At 50.4% G+C, this 21221-nt stretch overlaps 1 protein-coding gene across 1 annotated transcript in view; it reads left to right on the top strand.

Annotated features, from left to right (window-relative positions):
* The window catches only part of TENM4 (teneurin transmembrane protein 4), a 2953681-nt gene that overhangs the window by 2707976 nt on the left and 224484 nt on the right, over positions 1 to 21221 (top strand). Inside the window, exons 22-24 of the mRNA XM_079930721.1 lie at positions 7453 to 7708; positions 18167 to 18265; positions 19681 to 19916. Of these exons, the coding sequence (XP_079786847.1) occupies positions 7453 to 7708; positions 18167 to 18265; positions 19681 to 19916 (591 nt within the window). The remainder of the gene's footprint in view (positions 1 to 7452; positions 7709 to 18166; positions 18266 to 19680; positions 19917 to 21221) is intronic.

Genomic DNA, 21221 nt, shown 5'->3' with positions numbered 1-21221 from the left:
CAGCCCCTTCCGCATTTCCAGACGGCCCTATTTGGAAAACCACTGCACCGTACAGTGGGGCTTTTGCATTAGTTTAAGGCATTGTCCCTTCATTGCTGTTTCTCACATACAAGCACTTTAACAGTCTGAATTCACTCAAAGTGCTGCCCTAAGTGAACGAGGGAGCAGAAGAGCCACACTGTGACCTCAGGGTGCCCTTTTTTACTCCCCATCAAGAGCACTGGGAGAGTAGCCTCAGGAAGCTCCAGCCTGCTGCCCCAGCCCCTGTGGGCCCTCCCTGTTTAGAGGCCCTGCACACGGGCCATGACACAGAACCAACAGCACAGCAGTGAAAGTGAACAGAAAGCATGTGTTCAGGGAGAGAACGGATGGGCAGAGAAAACACACAAATGCAGCCCCTGGCCTCGTGCTCAGACCAGTGGTTCCCATTCGGACGCCACTGTTCTTATTCCTTCTGAGGCAATAAGAATAACGCTGATAGCTCTCTCTCTTACACAGGACCCTCCAGTGTGCGAGGTGCTTTCATAGACATTTGACAAGAAACCAAAACTCAGGTTCAGTAAATTGTCCGAGATTATATATAGCTTGGAGGAGGCAGAGCGGAGGCTGGAAGTCAAGCCGTCAGATCCCGGCTGCCGACTGTGGTGACAGAGAGCTCTCTGGCTTCTCTAGATTGGTCGAGGAGGCCACGGTTCATTAGCTGAGCTCTCAGCACCGCTACTGCCCCATCCCGAGTTAGTGGTAGCCGATGGCATTTTAGTGGAAGCCAAATCACTCTTTCTCTTGGCATTCTCAGGCAGCTGGAGTATTTGTGTTTTATGATAATTAAATACCATCATCCTTCATATCTGACAATCTTTAGGGCCCGATTAATGACTGCAGCGCACGCTTGGTCGTCGTTAACTCTGCGGCCAGGAGACCTTTCGGCGCCTGGCGGCCGTTTCACGGGGTTGGAGGTGGACGCCCAGCCTGGCACCCTTTCTCAGAGCCAGTGCCGGCCTAGATCGCAGAGCTGTTGACACGTTCAGATTCTTTGCCCGAGCCAAAGCTCTGGAAGTTTATGTCTTTTTCTCATGAATGTGCTCTTATAAAAGGGTAACGACGCGCTCCACTGGAGTCTCGCTAGCAGTCAAGCGTCCCACAGGCAGTCTGGGTCCTGCCTGCAGCCTGCCCCCACCTGGTTCATTCTCCACATGGCCGCCAGGAATCTGCCTCAAACACTGGTGTGATCATGGCCCTCCCGCCTCAGAGCCCATCGGAGCGCCCTCCCACCCTCCCGATAAAGGCCAAGTTCTTTTGTTTGGCATCTCCAGGCGACCACCACCCAGACCTGCTCCCAGTGTCTCCACCTGGCCTCCTGCCACTGCCCCTCACAGCCATCCCACAGTAGTTAGAGAAATGCCCAAGCCGGCCTCACGTTCACTCTCTTCTTCTCTCTCTCTGTCGACTCTGGACCCCCACACATGCCTCATCCAATGCCTAGAATAGCCTTTAGACACAGGGCACATGTCGCTTGCCATAAACCCTGCCCCGAGCCTGACAGTCAAGCTGGCAGCCCTCACTGTGCTCCGTTGAGCTCCAGCGGGGCTGCAGTGTAAGGCCAACGAGGATTCTGGGAGCCAGCGCTTGTGGACCGCTCGCCGTGTGATGGGCATCAGTGTGGGCACTTTCCCCGCGTCCACTCCCTCCGTGTACGTAAAGCAGGGTGGTTAAGAGTGTGGGCTCGGGGGCCAGATGCTTGAGTTCAGGTTCTGGCTCCATCTCTCAGTGGTTTAGGAATCTTGGGCAAAGTTCCTAGCCTTTCTGTACATTAGTTTCCTCATCTATAAATTGGGGAGTAATAATAACTAGTACCTTCTTTATAGGGGTGTTATAAGGATTAAATAAATAAACCATTCGGAACCAGTCACATAGAGAGTACTCAATAAATGTTAACTATTATCATCTCATCATAATTACTATCTTGTGTAGTATCTATTGGTGTGTCTTATTTTTACTAAATTGTGAGCAGCTCAAAGTCAGAGACCATATTTCTTTCATCTCTAGATCTGTTTATTCATTTGATGATAGCCCTTCCTTTTATTACATTACTACTGTATACTTATTTTATAGGTGAGGAATTAGAAGCTCAGAGAACTTGAGTGTCTCGCCTCAAATCATGTAGCTTGTCAGAGACAGAGCCAAGGTTGAACTTAGGTCTGGGAGGCTCCTGAGCTCCGCTCTGGTACTCCTTTTACATCTGTCCCCCAAACACCAGCTATTTGTCAAGGCCGGGGCTCATCCTTAAAACTCCCCAAGTCCCTGCACACAACACAGGGCTGTTCTATTGCTGATTGATTGAACAACCTCAGGGGCCCTCTCCTTAGGGTACACCGTGAACCCAGGACAGAGCAGCACCCTGGTTTGCTCTGAGATGCTTACCTAACGCGGAAAGGGGCCCTACTCTTTGAGGACATGGAGACCCCGTGTGTCCGGTTTAGTGCTGCGTGGCAGGCTGCAGCCATTCTCACTGCTTCTGATCTGCACGTCGAGCTACAAGCACCTTCCCGAGACCAGGGCTCCTGAAAGCCAATGGGGTTGTCCAGAGTGGGATTCACCTGTAAAAGAAGAGGACCACGTTTCTGCCCGGCGTGTTCCTACTCTTTCTCTCTCCAGGTTTTTTGCTTTGGCGCCCCTATTGGAAATGCTGTAGAGTAATCGTCACGGTGACAGTTCAGCACTTTATGCCTTATCCATTCAGCATGGCTTTACCATAACCGTGGAATTAATAGTTACTTTTTTTTTTTTTTGCATTACTGTGTTTCAGGCACTATGCTAAGAACCTTATATATATATATATATATATATATATGATCTCACTTACTTCTCATAATGGCTCTGTAAGATGGGCGTTATCTCCATTTAATGATAAGAAAACTGAAGCTCCAGAGAAGTTAAGTATCTTGATCAAGGTCACACAGCTTATAAGTGGCAAAGCCAAACCTTAAACCCAGGGCTGTCTGACATCAAAGCCTAGTCTCCTTCTATCACCTACTGCTCTGCCCAGCCCACTGAAGAAGCCTCACTATGATCCCAGTTCAGGGAGATGCAACCCAGAGGCATTTGGTATTCAGGATTTTTGTGCATATAAAATGAAAAACGTCTGAGGTGTTGGAGGGAACCAGCAACTGTAAATATACGTGAGAACTGGTAGGAAGCAAAAAACCTTCCTGGAAAACCGGGCTTGCAAAACTCAGATAAGCAAGTGGCCTTTACTGACAGAGGTGTGCAATGTAACAGTAAAAATGACTCATACCTGGGCTTGATTCAGAGAGATACTTAGTGGCTGTATCTGCGAAAAGAGGGTATAAATTAGAATTACACCACAGCTTTGCAAATATACCAGTGCTTACTCCCAGGTAGCAGAAGAGAAGCCATTGCTTGTGCAGACAAGAGGTCCACCTACCTGATTTGTTCTCCCTTCTCTGCCCCCCACATTCCATAAATATTTACCGGTGATTTGGGGTGAATGGCGCTGGGGCCCTTCCCCTCAGGGCACAGTAGGGGCTCACTCTGTATTTGGCACTTGAGCAAAGGATATCCTCCAGAAAGTGGTGACGCAGGAATGTGTGCACCCTTCACAGGTGCACAGACCAAGGACCAGGAAGGTGATGTGAATTACTGGAGGCCACCCAGCCAGTGAGTAGGCACCGCAAGAGAGTTCTTCTCTCTCTTAGGCCATCACTGTCTCATTCACCATTGTATTCCCAGCACCCAGCTTACAGGTCCTGGCACAGAAAGGGGATTCAGTACATGCTGAATGAGTGAATTGGTTCTGAACTCCCTCTAAAGATGAGAGTATAGATTGGGGAGGATAAGGGGAGAAAAAAAGGCCTCTCCTCTCTGTCTTCCCTCCTGGCCATAGGAGCAGAAAGGAGTCTCCGTTCAGACCAGAGAAAACATTTGCTCCTTGGGAAGGCCATGTCTTTTTTAGGGTTATGAGTGCACTCCCATTGCTGAGCCCCCAAACACAGAGCCTTTCCCTGGGAAACCTGGGAGACATCAGAATCCCCTTTCCTACTGTTCTCAGAATGGAAGGGAAAGAGAGAGCCCAGCTGAAGCATCTGGGACTCTGGTTCCAGGCAAGTAAGTAAAGGGCTGTATGGACCCCTGGCCTAGAGAGCCCAGGTGGCCTGCTGTCATTTTGGGCATACAGAAATCCTCCCCACCAGCCTTACCCTTCTGGACAGATTGCCCAGACCACTCACAAGAGCCACTTGCTCAAGAAACCTACATTGAGCATCTGCTTCATCTAGGACCTGTGATCAACAGCACAGAGGGAGCAGGGATTTTTATACCTACTAGAGGAGGCAAGGTGGGGACATAAGTATGCATGCTCTGGGGGAGACAGAAAAGGTGAGCCGTCTAGGTTACCTGCTGTGTTAGCGTTCAGTGGAGGAAAAGCGAACTTTGGAGGAGGGTAGATCAAGGAAGGCTTTCTGGAAGGGGTGGCAATTGAGCTGAGCTTCAAAAAATAGAACGGATTTGGACCAGGACATTCCTTATCCCTGTAGGAGAATTTCCTTTTAGACGCTTATACTTAAAATCTCATCATTTCAGGACTCTTGGCAGTGCTATCAAGCCAGAGGCGGGCATCCTACTTAGTCACAAAGCTAGTGTCTGTAGGCTTGCAGGTCAGCCTGCCCTGACCCAGACCTCAGATGCTTGCTCTCTTCACTGAGGGTCTTTTTCTTGCCTTTGGCCATGGACTGAGACGGTCAAGCAGGTATCTGTGTTTTATGCAAAGGCACCATGGTTTGGTAGACAGAATTCAGGCTGTGGGTTAGTAAGGACCACTCACTAGTTTTGTAAGCCTCACCTTCCTCGTCTGTAAAATGGGAATGATAAATCATGCCGCCCTCTAGGAGCTGCTGTGAGCATTAGAAAGGTTCAGGCTGTGAAAGCACACTTAGTATGTGCTCAAATACATGGCAGCAACTGTTAATATCAATTAGGTAAAATGCCATGGGAAGGTTGACTCCTAGCGATGGGCCAGGGGCAAGGACTAGGTCACCCTTCTCTGCCGGCCTCCTGATAACCACTGGACAGTAATGCCCTGGACTGAAAGGCCAGGGGTAGGGAGGGACCCTCAACCAACCCAGGAGGCCGCTTCTGCTGCTGGCTTCTTTTCCAGGCTCCACATGTCTCTATTAAAATGCTGCCTGAGGACAGGTGGACCAAACAAATGACCCTGCATATTCTCGCTTTCTCCCTGGTCCAAGGGTGTCTGTTCTCTGCCTGTTCTACTGGCTCCCAGGTTCTCTCCCTTCCCATCAAGGGGCATCTCTGTTGGCAGATCTTCTGGTCCAGGACCACAGCATGGTACATCTTCAGAGGGTACCATTCATATTCTGTGGCCTTCCTGGAGACCATCTTCATTGGAGTGGCAATGTTAGCCACTCTGTGGCCCAGCAGATCTCTTGGCCTCTGAGAGAAAGGTATGGAGTGTACAGGGAGGGAGCTGATGAGAGATGAGGCTGGAAAGCCAGACGTGGATCAAATTCTAAAGGGCTTGGTAGATCCCATGTGGCCTTTATCCTGAAAATGGTTCGTAGGAAGGAAGTGATTTGCTCACATGGGTTTCTGTTTCTTTTTCCCTTCTATTGCTACCCAGCCCCACTCCCACCAGATTTGCTTTATAACTCGTTGGCATAAAAGACTGGGTTACATAAAAAGCAGAGAGCGACGCATCTTCCACTAAATGTAGCCGTAACACTGATAGTGCCTCACACTTGATTGTGCTTGATGGTTTCCAGAAGGCTGTCTGCTGAGCCAAGGAAGAGCACAGCCTTTGGAATATCATACCTGTCTTGGTTTGGATCCCATATTCACTGACTCTCAGTCCTCTCTGTGAAATACAGGGTTCTCGAGAGGAACAAGTGACGTGGAATACTTTGTAAACTGTGAACTTGAGAAATGTTTCCTTCCCATTGATTGCCTCATTTGATATCACTGTAGCTCTGAGGTTCCCTTAATAAACTCTTTCCCCCATTTTACAGATGATAAAACTGAGGCTCAAAGAGGTAACGTGACATGTGCATGGTGGTCTTAGTCTTAGGCCTTTTTTTTCTTTTTCTTCTTTTTTAAATTTTTATTGGCGTATAGTTGATTTACAATGTTGTGTTAGTTTCAGGTATACAGCAAAGTGAATCAGTTATACATATACATATATCCACTCTGTTTTAGATTCTTTTCCCATATAGGTCATTACAGAGTACTGAGTAGAGTTCCCTGTGCTATACAGTAGGTCCTTATTAGTTATCTATTTTATATATAGTAGTGTGTATGTGTCAATCTCAAATGTAAGTTGGTACAACCATTATGGAGAACAGTATGGAGGTTCCTTAAACAACTAAGTATAGAACTACCATATGATCCAGCAATTCCACTCCTGGGCATATATCCATAGAAAACCATAATTAGAAAAGATACATGCACCCCAGTGTTCATTGCAGCAGTACTTACAATAGCCAAGACATGGAAGCAGCCTAAATGTCCATCAGCAGAGGAATGGATAAAGAAGGTGTCGTGCATATAAATATATTTAATAGATATAAATAAAATTTGTCTCTTAATTCTCTCACCTGTAAAATGGAGCTACAGACAGTACGTGCTTTGTAGCGGGTCGTGAGGATGAGCTGAATTAAAACAGGTAGAGGGCTCGGAATAGTGCCTGGCACATAGTAAGGGCTCAAGAGATGTTAGTGGTGGTTTTTAATCCCCCCCAGACTCATTCCCTTTAGTCAAAAGTCACCTGAGGCCATCACTGTCTGTGTGACCTAAAGTTTCACCACTGCCTCCAAGTACACAGGCCACAGCGCCCTTCCTGGCTTTACGTGTTCTCAGATTTATCACCATCTCGGTACACTGTGTATTAACTTATCTTGCATTTTTCACTTGCTGTGTACCATTGTGTGTAATTGGTGATGCTCACATTTTAGCACACGTCTGAATCACCTGGAGCGTTTGTGGAATCAGATTAATGGACCCCACCCAAGATTCATGGCTCAGTAACTCTGGGGCAGGGCCCAAGAATTTTCATTTCGAAACAATTCCCAGGTGATGTTGAAGTTACTGATTGTAGCCATACCCTAAATGTACCAAAGAAACAGCAGGAAGCTGATGACATGGGAGGCTAGTGTTTTTGTTTTTTTTTTTTAATCTTATTATCTCTCGTACGAAAATGTCAGCTCAGTGGGGACAGGAGTTTTGTCTGCTTTTCTCCTTGATGTATCTCAGCAGCTAGAAGAGCAGGTGCTCAATAAGTGCCTGTCGGGTACCTGTGTATTGACCGCCTGACTGTGTCCGGTTTGCCAGTGCCTGCGGCTGGCCCGGCTGCTGCCGCGCGGTCCCCGTGGGGTGGTCCCCGTGGGGTCGTCCCCGCCGCGCTGACTGCGTGTGTTTGTGCCCTAGATCCCCCGGGTGGCCTGCAGAACCACCCTCGGCTCCGGACACCGCCGCTGCCGCTCTCGCACGCCCACACCCCTAACCAGCACCACGCGGCCTCCGTTAGCTCCCTGAACCGGGGCAACTTCACTCCGAGGAGCAACCCAAGCCCGGCCCCCACGGATCACTCGCTCTCCGGAGAGCCCGCGTCCGGGAGCGCGCAGGAGCCGGCCCACGCCCAGGACAACTGGCTACTCAACAGCAACATCCCGCTGGAGACCAGGTGCGGGGTGCGGGGCGGCCGCGGGGTGCGGGATGGCCGGGCTGAGACCCTCGGGCTCTGGAGGGGCCCCGCTGTGTGCCTGGCCCGGGCGGCTGGGGTCTGGGCCGCAGCGTAGGGATACGAGGAGGGCGGTGGGATGATGTAGGGGAGAGAGAGCTGGGGCTTGGGAATCAAGCAGCCCTGAAGTTCAGGGCGAACCTGCTGCTTACTGAAGGTATGACCTTGCTCAACTTGCTGACCCCCTTTGTGCCTCACTTTAATACCCCACGGGGATGCTGCTCACTGGAGAAGGCTGTTGTAACAGTAGATGAGAGCTGATGTGTGTGAGCAGGGCTGTCACGTGGCAGAGAGCAGGCTCCCAGCGTTTGATTTGGGCCCACACCTCTGCTTTTCCCTAGCGCGACTTGGTCACCCTCCGCCTGGCGTGGACTTGCCTGGCCTGCGGTGGGTGCTCGGTGGCTGCCATCGCCCCTCACCTCCTCTCCTCCTCTCCTTCTGGCCTAGCCCCTCTATACCCAAGGCCCTAATAACCCCTAACATTGATACATCTGAGTTTTAGTTACAAGGGCTTTCATATGTGGGATATGATAGAATCCTCACAACTTTAGGGAATAGGTATTACTATTGTGATCCCACTTAAGAGACTTGGAAGCTGACACTCAAAAAGGCTAGGCAGTCCGTGCACGGCTGAGATTTGAACCCAGGTGACCCAGCTTCCGGATGCAGTGCCGTCTCCCTACACCACCAACCGTATCCTCCTGGCCTGGATCCCTCTGCCTCTCCCTTCTTCCAGCCTCCTCGAATGCTTCTTTCAGCTCAGGGATTTCAGTCCCCCTCTGTTCATAGCCTTCTTCCTTCCCTTTGCTAAGCCACTGTTTTTCCCAAACAGAAGGGATTTTTTTAAGGTTATAAAAACCATACAAACCCACTGGAGAAAACGCAGAAAGATATGAAGACGAAAGGTAGATGTACCCATAATCCTACCACTCTGAGATAAGTGCTCTTGGCTTTGGGGGACATAGCCTTTTCCTATTTTCTCTAAACTGAGGATGAAGTGTCCCAGGCTGGACATTTGGAAGCTCTTTCTCAAAGAGAAAGTAGTTCTCAAAGTAGTGGGAAACAAAGATCTTCTCAAACTCCTGTTCCTTATCTGGGAAGAGGACAAAAGTCATACCACATTTGAGGAAGTGAAATTAATCTATACGTGGAAGGCGTACCCATCTGACTCTGCCTGGCACATGACGGTGATATTCCCACAATGAGCTAGTGGGTCCAGTGAGAGAAAATCAACATCCTTTTGTGCCATTTTACTCCTGTAGAATCATTTTTCCAAACGCAAATTTCTCACAGATGTGGCCCAACCTGCCCCCGGTCTCTTAATTAATATGTCTCTGTTGACAGTCTTCAAGATCATGTGTGACTTTTCCCTGCGCGCCTCCTTGGCTCTCTTCACGGACACAGTCAGATAATTGTATGTCTTCCTACCCAGAGTAGCTTAATTAGATCTCCATTATTTCCAAAGTGCTTGTTGAATGACAGCACATGGTTGGTTGAAAGAAGCCAGCAAGTAATCGATGGTTCTGATTCCCTGCATGGAGCGTGGCAGCTACTCCCTCTGCTTAGACGTTTGTTTTTCTCACATAGGATCAAAGTAGGTGGTTCTCGTTCCAGGGCGGAGCGACCCCTCTGCGGCCTCCCGGTCTCCCGAGATTCTGAGCCAAGGAGCTGCAGCTGCCTTTCCTTGTTATCGGCCATTGTGCTTTTTCTATGTCCTGTTTTCTTCTTCCCCTGCTGCTAGAAAGGGTATTCTGGGGCTTGGGAAAAAAAAAAAAAAGTAGGTGGTTCTCCAGGTTTTTCAAGGGAAAGGAAGATAAAGGATCAGCAGCAGGGACATTCTCCTGATGGTTAGTTTGAGACGTGAATGTGGTCCCAGCTTAAGTCTCCTGCCTCGTTAGCCAGTGCCCACATGCCTATCTGACCCTCTCTTCTCCCACATCCATTGCTCAAACCACATGGAACTTTGTTTTCTTTTTTCTTATACTTTATCATTCAACTCATGTTCTGTAGAGCAGTTAGGAAATGGAAATAAGCAAGAAAAGAAAGTCACCCATATCTACCACCAAATGGTAATCATTGTTAACATGTTGGTGTATACTCATGTTTATATAACATTTTCTTGCTTTTCTAAATCCATTCACATATATGACATGATTATGTAAATGTAATATTCAGTATATGTGTGTATATGTGAGTGTACATATATGTGTATTTATCAGTATTCCATCAAATCCCCAGGCCTTTCATGCCCCTGTGCCTTTGCACATACTCTTTGCACAACTCTCTGCCAGAGTCACCTTCCTCCTCACTTCTTGGTCTAGCAAAGTCCTTGAAGACCCAGATGAAATGTTTGAGGAAGGTTTCTGCTGTGACCTCAGAGTTCTGTGCATCTAAAGATAGCCTAAAACTGGGCTTCCCTGGTGGCGCAGTGGTTGAGAGTCCACCTGCCCATGCAGGTCCGGGAAGATCCCACATGCCGCAGAGCGGCTGGGCCCGTGAGCCATGGCCGCTGAGCCTGTGTGTCCGGAGCCTGTGCTCCACAACGGGAGAGGCCACAACAGTGAGAGGCCCGCGTACCGCAAAAAAAAAAAAAAAAAAAAGCCTGAAACTGGGAGAGGTGCCTGATACAGTGGATAACACAATCAGAATTCTAGATCTTCATACCAACTGGTTGACAGCACAAAACTAACAAGGTATAGTTTAAGAGGGATCAGTGTCAAGTCTGGCAGATAGAATCAAAAGTAATTGTGATCAGCTTGGTGAGGTGGGAAGGATGTGGGCTTTAGATCAGGTGATTGTGGATTCCTACCTTGGCTGTAGTGCTTACTAGCTGGACAGCCTCCTTAACGTCTCTAAACCTTGATGTCGCCATCTGTAAATTGGGTTAAGAATTCGTGCCTGTTGGGTTGGGAGTAAATGAAATGTATGAGAAACACACAGCACAGTGCCCGGCATTAAAATACATGCTATAAAAGCCGTTTCCATTTTTGCCATGTATATCTGCTCCCCATACCAACCCTGTGAAGAAAAAAGTCATTCAAAAATATTTATGAAGCTCCTACTCACTAGAAGAATTGAGAGGAAATCACAGGTTCTATCTCTTGTCTGCTTGGAAGAAGTGAGTTTGGCCCTGATGTTCTGAGGGCATCAGTGATGGTCCACTCACTGTAGCGAGTTGTTCAAAGCACAGATTACAGGGTCAGACACACCCTATGCTCAGACCCCCCACCCCCACCCCAGTGCTCACTAGCTGTGGACCTAGATCTTATAAGTCTTCGTCTCTAAAAGGGAGAAAATATTAGCAAATTCCTGTTCTGATGATCTGTTGCCACATAACAAACTACCCAAAACTTAGTGGTTTAAAAAACACCAGTTGATTGTACTTCATAGTGTGAATCAGCAGTTCAGGAAGAGCTCAGCTGGGCTGGTCTTCTGCTCCACGTGGGATAGACTGGGGTCAATCAGTGGTATTTGGCTCTTGGCTGGTCTGGTCTGAAGGATCCAAGATGGCTTCACTCACGTGCCTGACACCTTGGGGGAGACAGCTGGAAAGCTGGGCTCGGTAGGGCCCCTCTCCTTCTGATGTGGTCTCAGGGTCTCTCCACATGGCCTTCCCTGCAGGGAACTGTACTTTGTCCTCAGCAGCTCAAGGCTCCACTGCACTGAGACAAGAAGCCGTTGATCCTCCTAAACGGCTTGGCCTGGAACTGGCACGGTGTCACTTTTGCCATATTCTGTTGGTCAAAGCAGTCACAGGCCAGCCAGCTTCAAGGGAGGGACAGTAGACCCCACTTCTCAAAGGGAGAGGTGCCAAGAATTTTCATCCACCTTGAATCTACCAAACTGCCTCCTAAGGTTGTTGGAGCGATTACATAAAATAACGCCGCACATGTCTTAGCACACCGTTCGTGCTCAACTGCTTATCATGTAGTACTTGTTGTCCAGTAAATATTCACGCAGTGCCTACTGTGTGCCTGAGACATTGAAGAGAATAGACTCTTGCAGTAGGATAGAGATAAGCACAGGAGATGTGTTCTAATTGCCTCGGGATCCCCAGCACACAACACAGCCTTGCCACCTGCTGGGGGCTTGACAGATACTAACACACAGGTGAAATGAATGAGTGAATGAATGATGGAACAAATGAATGGATACATATACTCACCTGAGACTTGAGTGGGGCACAGAGAAGACTTCCCAACGGACCTGGTGCTGCGTGACTGTGTCGAAAAGCAGGTTTCCCCAGGGAGAGGCAGGAAGGAAAGGAGGGCCTGGAGAGGCACAGCCTGAGCAGAGCCCTAGAAGCCCCAGAGAGCAGGGCCTGTTTGAGACCGTTGTCCTAAACAGCTTTGCCAAGCGCCACCAGAACAGGGGGCCTCCTGATGCCAGAGAAACAGCCACAGACCCTTCCCTAATTGCCACACTGAGTTTCTGTTGAGAGTCTAAAATAAATAGCTGAGCAAATACCATAACAGCTGGTAGAATGACCAGGGGGGAATTCAGTTGCATGCTGGCAGGAAAAGGAAGGCTAGCAGAAGGACGAAGGAGAGAGAGGGCCTGGTTAACCCACTCCTTTCTCTGCCCCCGCTGTGCCTCTGACACTCCCCCAGGATTACTGAGTCCCCCAAGGAGGAGATCGAGTCTACCTGTGCTCCCCAGAGCTGGGGTGTGATATTGCTTTAAGCCCTGCAGGTGCATCTGTGGTCCATTCTGGTGGGAGCCATGTGTTCAGGGTCCCCTAAAACCTGATCCACTTCTTTCACACTCTGCAGCATCAGATGCGTAATTGATTCCACAGGGACTGCCTGATTAATAAACCATTGGGCTCCTGTTGGATGAAGGGGAAGCTGGAGCAGAAGGCTGCCAGACCTCAGCTCTAACGCATGTGATCTCAGGCCTGGTTTGGGAGCCTGGGGGCCACTTTGTGGTCATACTCAATTTGGGGAACAGCTCTGCCCACCCTCAGGGATTGGAGACTATCCCGTGGTCTCTAGCCCTGATGCGCTTCCCAGAATGGCACACGGTGTCTGCTGGTGCGCCAGGCCAGCCCCTGAGCATCGCAGGGAACTGGGAAGGACAGTCGTCCCTGTCATTGGTGATTCCGTCACAGACATGCATAAGATACAGTCACTGCCACATAAGAAGCTGGAGGTCTAGGGAGGGAGGCAGACCCATAGATGAATGAATGGATACAGGGCTGTCTGGATGATGCTGTGAGAGGAGAGGAGAGGGTATGGCTCCCTCGGCTTGGAAGCCTCAAATAACAATCATAACAAACACTCAGAGAGCCCTTACTGGGTGCTCTGATGAGCTCCCAACCAAGGAAGCTCATTAGAGACTCAGGGCCCAGGGGTTTTACTGGGGGCTGGTCACACGGACATCACCTGCCTGGCAAGTACCCCAAATCCAGACTCCCAGAAGGAAAGCAGGTGTTCAGCATAAACCATATTGTTTGTACAAATAAAACTCAGTGAGTCAGCCCCTCTTATCAGTTGATGGTGAGAACCCTGAGCTCCCAGACACCAGCTAAGGGCCAACCTTATAAGCAGGCCTTTCGAAGGACAGCAGTCAGGACTGCTATCTTAACTCTTCTGCACAGAAAGGTAGTCTTATTCTCCTCCTCGCTTTAGAGGTGAAGAATCTGAAGAACAGAAAGCTTAAGTCACTTGCCTAAGGAGCCACAGTCAGCAAATGGCAGGGCCAGGAGCCGTGCCCAGGCCGGCTGACTCTGGAGCTTCTGCCCCTAACCGCTGTCCAGCACTGCCTTCCTGATTATTAAAGGTAGCCTCTTGGGGCATGCATTAGTAGAATCTGCAGGGAGAGAGGAATTCTGAGCTGAGGGGCAGTTGTGCAAAGGCCAGGAGGGAGCTTGGCCTTTTGGAGCGAGAGTCAAGAGTTTGGTGAAGTGGGAGCTGCAGGGGCTTCCCAGTGGAGATGACAGTAAATGGGGGTCCCTGGTGGAGGACCTTGAGTTCCATGAACAGGAGATTGCACTTTTCCCCGTGGGCATGGGGGCTGGGGGTGGTAGAAGCTGCCAACATCTTGCAAATCGAGACTGACGTCATGAGATTGTCAGGGAAGACCTGCTTCATTTTTGTGTCTTTGTTCATTTGTTCACATGCCAGCTCCGTAACTAACTCTAAGTGTGGTCTTGGCCAAGTCTCTTAACACCCCGCACACCTTGGCACGGGTGGGGGTCTGCAGAGTGTGGGGTGTGATCCCTGCCTGTCCTGCTCTACCGGGTGGCTGTCCCAGGGCTTAGGGGGTGGAAACATGGTCCAGGACAGTGGGCTCATGGTGAGAAGCTGGGCTGCTGAACAGGGCAGTCCCGGAAGAACTACTGGCCACTGCAGCTTCCCAGCCACTTCCTTCCCCAAAGCCATGCATTTTGTGCTTGGGAGGCAAGCTCAACTGGCCCTGGGTCAGAGAGATGGAACCCTGCAGCTCAGGGACTGGCCCAGGGCCCCCCCTCAGGCTTAGAGGGGAGCCAGCCCCCTCCCCTCTCTAAGAAGAGCTTTAAGAGCAGTCTAGCACTACACTGCAGTTCCTTCTCCAAGCCAGCGGCAACTCTTTCCTCACAGGCAGCTTGGGGCTGTGAGGCGGGAGAGATCTGAGTTTGAGTCCCATCTCTAGCTTTCCACTGCCGTGTGATCTTAGGCTGTCACTTAACTGATCTGGGCCTCAGTTTCCATATCTGTAAAGTGAGTTAACAACACCCACCAACGTGAGGTCAGATGAATCCAGTGGCCATACCTGAGCTCCCAGCAGCAGTGGCTGGAGACCCTGCAGGACTGTGACCCAAGGAGGGCTCAGCAGCGCAGGTTCCCCATCAGGAAATCCTCATCACTTCTGTGTTTCAGAAGAACCAGAAACCCAGAGTGTTGGGGGCCGAGATAGACAGGAAATTTAGCAGGGAGCCTTGAACTGGGAGTCTGGACACCCAGGTTTTCGTTCCAGCTCTGCCACTGACTTGCCGTGTGGATGGGAGCAGGACCCGTGTCTCTCTGGGTCTTGGTTTTCTCAGCAGTCAAATGAGACCTAATAATTTGACCCAGAACTCAGTTTTGAAAGTACAGAATGAGGCTTACTATTTCAAGGCAATAATAGCATCTGAATAGGCAGCATTTCAGCAAGTGCTCATGTCACCCCAAACTCCCAAATGATCTAAATGATTAACATCCAAGTTAGCATGGGTGTGGACGCTCTTTCGTATGCACTCTATCACTCTAGAAACCCTTTGTTCTCTTGCATTGTCTCTCCCCTTGTTTGAATAGATCTGTACTTTGAGGAGATACTTGTCTGCTCTCTCTTTTTAAATAACTGTTTCCTTTTGAATTACAAAATTAAAAATTAAAATCCCTCTTGATCCGGACAGTGGAAAATCCCCACTGTTAACATTTTCATCTTTATCCTTTGTCTTTTTTCCCTGAATGTATCTATTTATTTGTTTCTGATGCATCCTAAGTATAGATTTGACTCTCTGAGAGCATAGTCCTTACCTAGCGATGCAGGCCAGACTCCTACACGTTCTGGCGAGCGTGCCACGCAGCCACCCTCAGGCCCTAGGGCGACAGCAAGAACTCACCCCTGGGGCCCCCGGACAGGGGCAGTTAGGGCCTGCTCAGGCTGGGCTGTAGAGACTATAAGAAGGCTGAAAATTTCCTCGTGAAATGCAGGGAATAGATGAAATAATAATAAAACATCACCTGCGCTACCTTCAATTAAACGCCAGCTGCATGCTAGTGATACGCCAGCACGCTTACCTTTGTATACCTCATCGTCTGCAGTATTCGGCAAATGTCACATGAGTGCCTGCTTCCACGTGTCAGGGACTCTTCTAGACTCTGGGCACACGGGCAGAGAATACGACCTGAGATTTCTACCCTCATGAAACTAAATGGCATTAGGAAAAAGCACAATAAGCATATTAGACACACACACACAGACACACACACACGTACGCTTGCACACATACATATACATATATACATACGTGTGTGTGTGCATGTCTAGTGCTATGTGGAAATCTAAAGCAGTGCAGGGGGCCAGTGGGTGACTAGAAAGAGTAGGGCGGGAGCTTTTATAGTTAGGGTGAGAAGGGAGGCACTGATCTGTGCAGATATTTGGGGGCATGTGATTCAGGCAAGTAGCAGCGAAGGCTTAGCCTGTTGGAGAAACAGCGAGGAGGCCAGTGTAGCACAGAAAATGAGGTTGGAGAGGTAGCAGTGGGTCAGATCTTACAAGATCTTGTGGGCTCCAGTAAGGACTATGGTTTTATTCCTGTGATGCCATTGGAGGGATGAGAGCAGGGCAGTGACATGAGCCAGGTGATACTTCAGGAGAAGTATCATCTGGATTTCTAACGAGAGTGAGTCTCCTGGCTTATGAACGATCAGAGAGACAGACTCACCTGCTTGAGGCCCCGGGGCATGATGGAACCAGACCCTGCTGACCCCGGGGCCTGTGTACCTCCCACTGTGTCACAAGACCTCCCATCGGGAGGCCATCTGTCTGGGGGCAGGAATGGGGCTACTCTGAGGGACTCCCCTGCAGGAACTCCCAGGCTCTGTGGGATGCCCCGGGGTAGTGAACGCTATCAGAACCGCCTGCCGCGCAGGCTGCTGGACCCCGACTGCTTCAGGATCCTCTCAAAGGGAAGGTCCCCACCACCACGGCGGTACTCAGAGGCCCGGCTGCAAAACAGTGTTGCCTGTACCCAGGAGTGCCCACGAAATGGTGCTCTGTGGTAGTACTTACAACCCCTCGCGTTGGTCTGTGAGGCCGGCCAGGGGCAAAGCCACAGGCTCGGCAGCGACCCAGGATTACAGGCAGGGAGGGCCTGAGCTCTGGCGTCAGACAAACTCAGGCTGCCGTCAAGCTCTGCCGCTCGTTTACTGTACAGTAGGACCTTAGGAGTGTTACTTCTCCGAGCCTTGCCGTGCCAGCCCGCAAAACAGAGATGATGGCAGAGGCTTTGTAGGTTGTTGTGAAGAGGAAGATTTACACTGGATAATAGTTGCAGAGTTCTAGACAGTGAAAAGCATATGGTGGATGTAGGGTAGGTAGTCGCTCTTATAGTTAGCATTAGTACTTCTGTAATCTTTGTTTAGCCCTTGAAAAGCTCCCAACATTCCTCAGTTGGTCCTATAGCAACCTGTGAGCTTAGTATTATTAGCCCCATTTTACAGATGAAAAAAGTAGTATAAGATTAGAAGAGGTTAAAGAAGTGTTTACACAAAGTCACACAGCACGAAAGCGGCAGAAAAGGGACTTGAATTTAGGTTTTCCGGTTCTTACGACCTGGTCAAAGTCAGAAGGATGGTCCCTGGCAGGGCTGGGCGTGCAAGGTAGCTTTCTGCAGTCAGTCCTTCGCTTGGGCACACACAGCAGGCTGCATCCACCACCGGCTTCTTCGAAATGATTCAAGGGAGGTGGCGGCAATCCTGAAATATCAGAAAACAGGATCCCATGCACTCATGTGTGAGTGACGCCACTTAGCAGGCACAATTGAGACCAAAATAGCTAGTGTGTCTACCTGCGTCCTGGGTCCCGAAACGCTGCACTGCCCTCAGTGCATGTGGAGGGACAAAAGAGCCTCCCCCTCTGTCTCTGTGGGGTGCCAGCCTCGCCAGTCAGTCATCACCCAGGTCCCTGCACTGCCAAAGGACCCTGACGCTCCAGTATCATCACTGCTTGGGGACTTGTGAGAAATGCAGGTCCCCAGGCCCCCAACACCTACTGACCCCGAATTTCTGGGGCTGGGTCTCAGCAAAGCACAGCCCTCCAGAGGATTCTGGTGCTTATGCAAGTTTGAAAACCACAGCTTTAGAAGCAAATGGCCCAAAATGCTTGTCTGTCTTTTTCCTTTGGACAAGCAAAGTATGCATCGCTGGCTGTTGTTAAAGCAGACGTAGGCAGGGTGACGTAGAGGAGAAAGCACGGGCTTCGGAACAGATAAACTTGCGCTCAAATTCCTGCTTTGAGCCTTGCTAGCTGGTAGCCTTGGCTGGCCCTGGGACCTCTCCACATCTCCATTTCCTCGTCTGTAGAATGGGGATGACACTGCCTTCCTTGCACTGCCTCTTTTGAAGACTTGAGGTAAATGGCTATAACATGCCTAGCTCAGCACCTGAGCCGCAGTCAGTCTTCACCAGTCAGCTCTGTGATTTGATGCACACAACTGGCAGACATACAGGTTTGTATGGAGAATACTCCCTCCAGACGCCCCGGGCCAGGCAGACCCCGGGCGCTTGTGGCTTGCAGACAGACCCATCGCCTGGAAACTGCATCCTGTTGGTCTCACGCACAGCTGCACCCGTCAGCCACTTTGTGTGTTTCTCTACTCTCCCCCTTCATTGATGCATGACTCATTGCTTCATTCATGTCTCCATGTGTGCATAGAAACCTAGGCAAGCAGCCATTCCTAGGGACATTGCAGGACAACCTCATTGAGATGGACATTCTCAGCGCCTCCCGCCATGATGGGTCTTACAGTGATGGGTAGGTGACATCCCCATGCTTCTCCTGTCTGTGTGTGCTCTCCCTGTGGCTCCTGCACTTGCATGCAGACTCTGAGACCTTTCCCTGGGATCTCCTGGGGGAAGTGATGAGGCCATGTTGCATGCCCATCCCCAAGTCCATGTTCAGCTTGCAAGAGTTTATCCTTGGAATACACTGTCCCCCGGCATATTAACAGCAGTCCTGTTAATATGACGCTCCTGGCATCTCATTGGCTGCCTCTGCCATTCTGAAAGCCATCTCACATAGCAGCTTTTATGCAGCACAGGCCCTGTATTGTGTGTATGCTGGCCCTGAGTATGTATTCTGTGGCCTGAGTCATCTTGCACCCCAGCAGGGTACAAGATTCCTCTAAGTATTACCTTTGACCCCAAGACTTCAGGGGCATGCAGTGCAAGCAGTGCACCCCGTTTCCCAGGCTGTGTCCCAGTCCTCTCGTGGCCGTGGTTAAAGCCAAGCTGTGGAGGACTTCCTGGCACTTAGTTTGGCCACAACCATGTGCTTTGACCTTGCCGTGCGGCCCTCAAGACTGTAGCCAGGCTGCAGTTGCCCATCTGTCCCCTCCCATGGCTTTTACCAGGGGCTTGGAAGGCAGCAGACTGGCTTTTAAAATTGAAGTATCTTTTTTTTAAGATTTATTATTTATTTATTTATATTTGCCTGCAACGCGTGGGATCTTAGTTCCCTGACCAGGGATCGAACCCGCGTCCCCTGCATTGTAAGGCAGATTCTTTACCACTGGACCACCAGGGAAGTCCCAGCAGACTGGCTTTTGAGGAGAGTGCTTAGAAGGCATTTGCTGCCATTGGCTGTGTAACAGCCACTAGGGGACTCTTGACCATGGCAGAGCTTAGTGGTGGTTTCTTGGTTCCCACTCCTACCAGAACCCCCTTTAAAATGATTGGTATTTTATTCCTCCACCACGGTACAAAGTCAAAGGACGTATTGGAGGGAGACGGAATTTTTTCGGTTTCATAAGCTGCAGCGGGGCAGAACAGGATTTTAGACACGTTCCAAGTTACTGCAGTAACTTTAGAAAACATCTAGTTTATTCCCCAAGAAGCAGCATCCCAGCCCCATCCCTTCCCAGGAAAAGGATCTCCACACTCAGCCTTCTGTCCAGTTGGTAACACCTTCCGCCTTGGCTCGGGTGGGTTCCCCATGGGCAGGGCTGTCCCATCCGTGTTTCGTGGAAACGTGTCTTCGTGTGCCCTGTTTTATGGTCTGGTACATGATTCTCTGTTTTTCTGTCCCTCCGTCTCCTCCGTGCTGATTCTCTCTCTCTCTCCCCAGGCTCCTCTGCATGCTTCTTCTACTGCTGCCTGCATCCTCAGGTCAGTGTGGGCTCCTGGTGAGTCGTCAGCCCCTGACGCCCTCTGGCTTCTCTCCATCCACAGGCACTTCCTCTTCAAGCCGGGAGGCACCTCCCCACTCTTCTGCACCACGTCGCCGGGGTACCCTCTGACGTCCAGCACCGTGTACTCACCTCCGCCCCGACCCCTGCCCCGTAGCACCTTCTCCCGACCGGCCTTCAACCTCAAGAAGCCCTCCAAGTACTGTAACTGGAAGTGCGCGGCCCTGAGCGCCATTGCCATCTCAGCCACGCTGGTCGTCCTGCTGGCGTACTTTGTGGGTAAGCACCTCCCTCACCCCAGCTTCCCCTGGGTCCCCTTTGGCCCATAGGGCAGTGACCGAGACACCTGTGGGCATGAAGGCACCTTGCCAGCACGGCAGTCAGAGCTTGCAGGGCGAGCCGCGCAGCCCTGGATCACTGGCCTGGCCTGCACCCGCCCCCCTCCCCCTGCCCTGACTATCCAGGTCAGCTCTCAGGGCCCTCTCTCTCGTGCTCCTGCACGTATACCAGGGAGGAAGCTCTGCGTCGGCTCTCTCGTGTGGTGGAGGCCTGGCATCAGGCAAAAGCACTCACCAAGACCGGCTTTTGATGTGGTCATCTGTGACGTGAGTGTCATAGATGGGAGTCCCTAGAAATGAAATGACAAGTTGGGCAGCTGAACAGGAGGCTGGCCTCTCCTGTTGGTGCCACAGCGAGGAGCAGGAAGGAGGCAGGGCGCCCTGGGGTTGGAGACAAACTGCCAAAGGTCAGAGTGTGTGACCTCAAGCCAGACGGCATGTCCGAAGGTGGTGGTCGGGCAGGGCCATCTGTGGGGAGCCAAGGTCGAGTGTCAGAAAGGGTCCCAGGGAGCAGTTAGAGCTGCCTGAGCGAGCGCAGAGACCCAGAGCAGCACTGATCGGCCTTCCTACCGGACCCCAGGGCACGTCCGTGATGTAAGAAACTCCTCCGGACCCACTGCCCCGCTTGCGATGCCTCCCACTGTGCGCTCTTTTGACTTATTTGCAGCAGTCTGGTTTCCTGCTTCAGACCCCTGTGTTTGGTCTTTGGTCTGCTCCCAGGAAAGCTATTAATCTGAAGAGATCTCGGGATGTTGTGCAGAGTCTGCTGCCTCTATGAAAATCAGCCTCTTAGTAAAGGCATCCAGCGGGGTGGGCTTAACCCTCTGTCCTTTCCAGCCTTCAAATTCTATAATTCTAAGATTTAAGGTAGGTCAGACCAGCTTGAGAAGGCCTCGAACCCACGCTAATGCATTCTGAGGTTATTCTATCGGCAAAGGGAACCTTTTAGTATAAGCCCAATAAATAGAAATGGAACTAGCTGGCAGAAGCCAAAGGAGGACCGAGTGCCGCCCATTGTGAAAAAGAACTTAGCGACAAGCAAAGTCATTGTGGATGGAAAAGAACTGTCTTGAGAGGTCTGGCTCCCACTTGTTCGGGATGCGGAGAAGGGGTTCAAGCATGGTTGGGGGTTTGGGTGATGTAAGCTGTAAGGTTACTTCCCTTTCAAGATCTTTGAATTAAATAAAAACAAGTAACTAGGAAAACGATAGCCCTGCAAACAAGGAGGTCTCCTTAAACATCTCGA

The sequence above is a fragment of the Stenella coeruleoalba genome, assembly GCF_951394435.1.
Source record: "Stenella coeruleoalba genome assembly, chromosome: 8".
Lineage (NCBI taxonomy): Eukaryota > Metazoa > Chordata > Mammalia > Artiodactyla > Delphinidae > Stenella > Stenella coeruleoalba.
The sequence above is the reverse complement of the archived record's forward strand: the minus strand, read 5'-3'. Positions and strand labels throughout refer to the sequence as shown.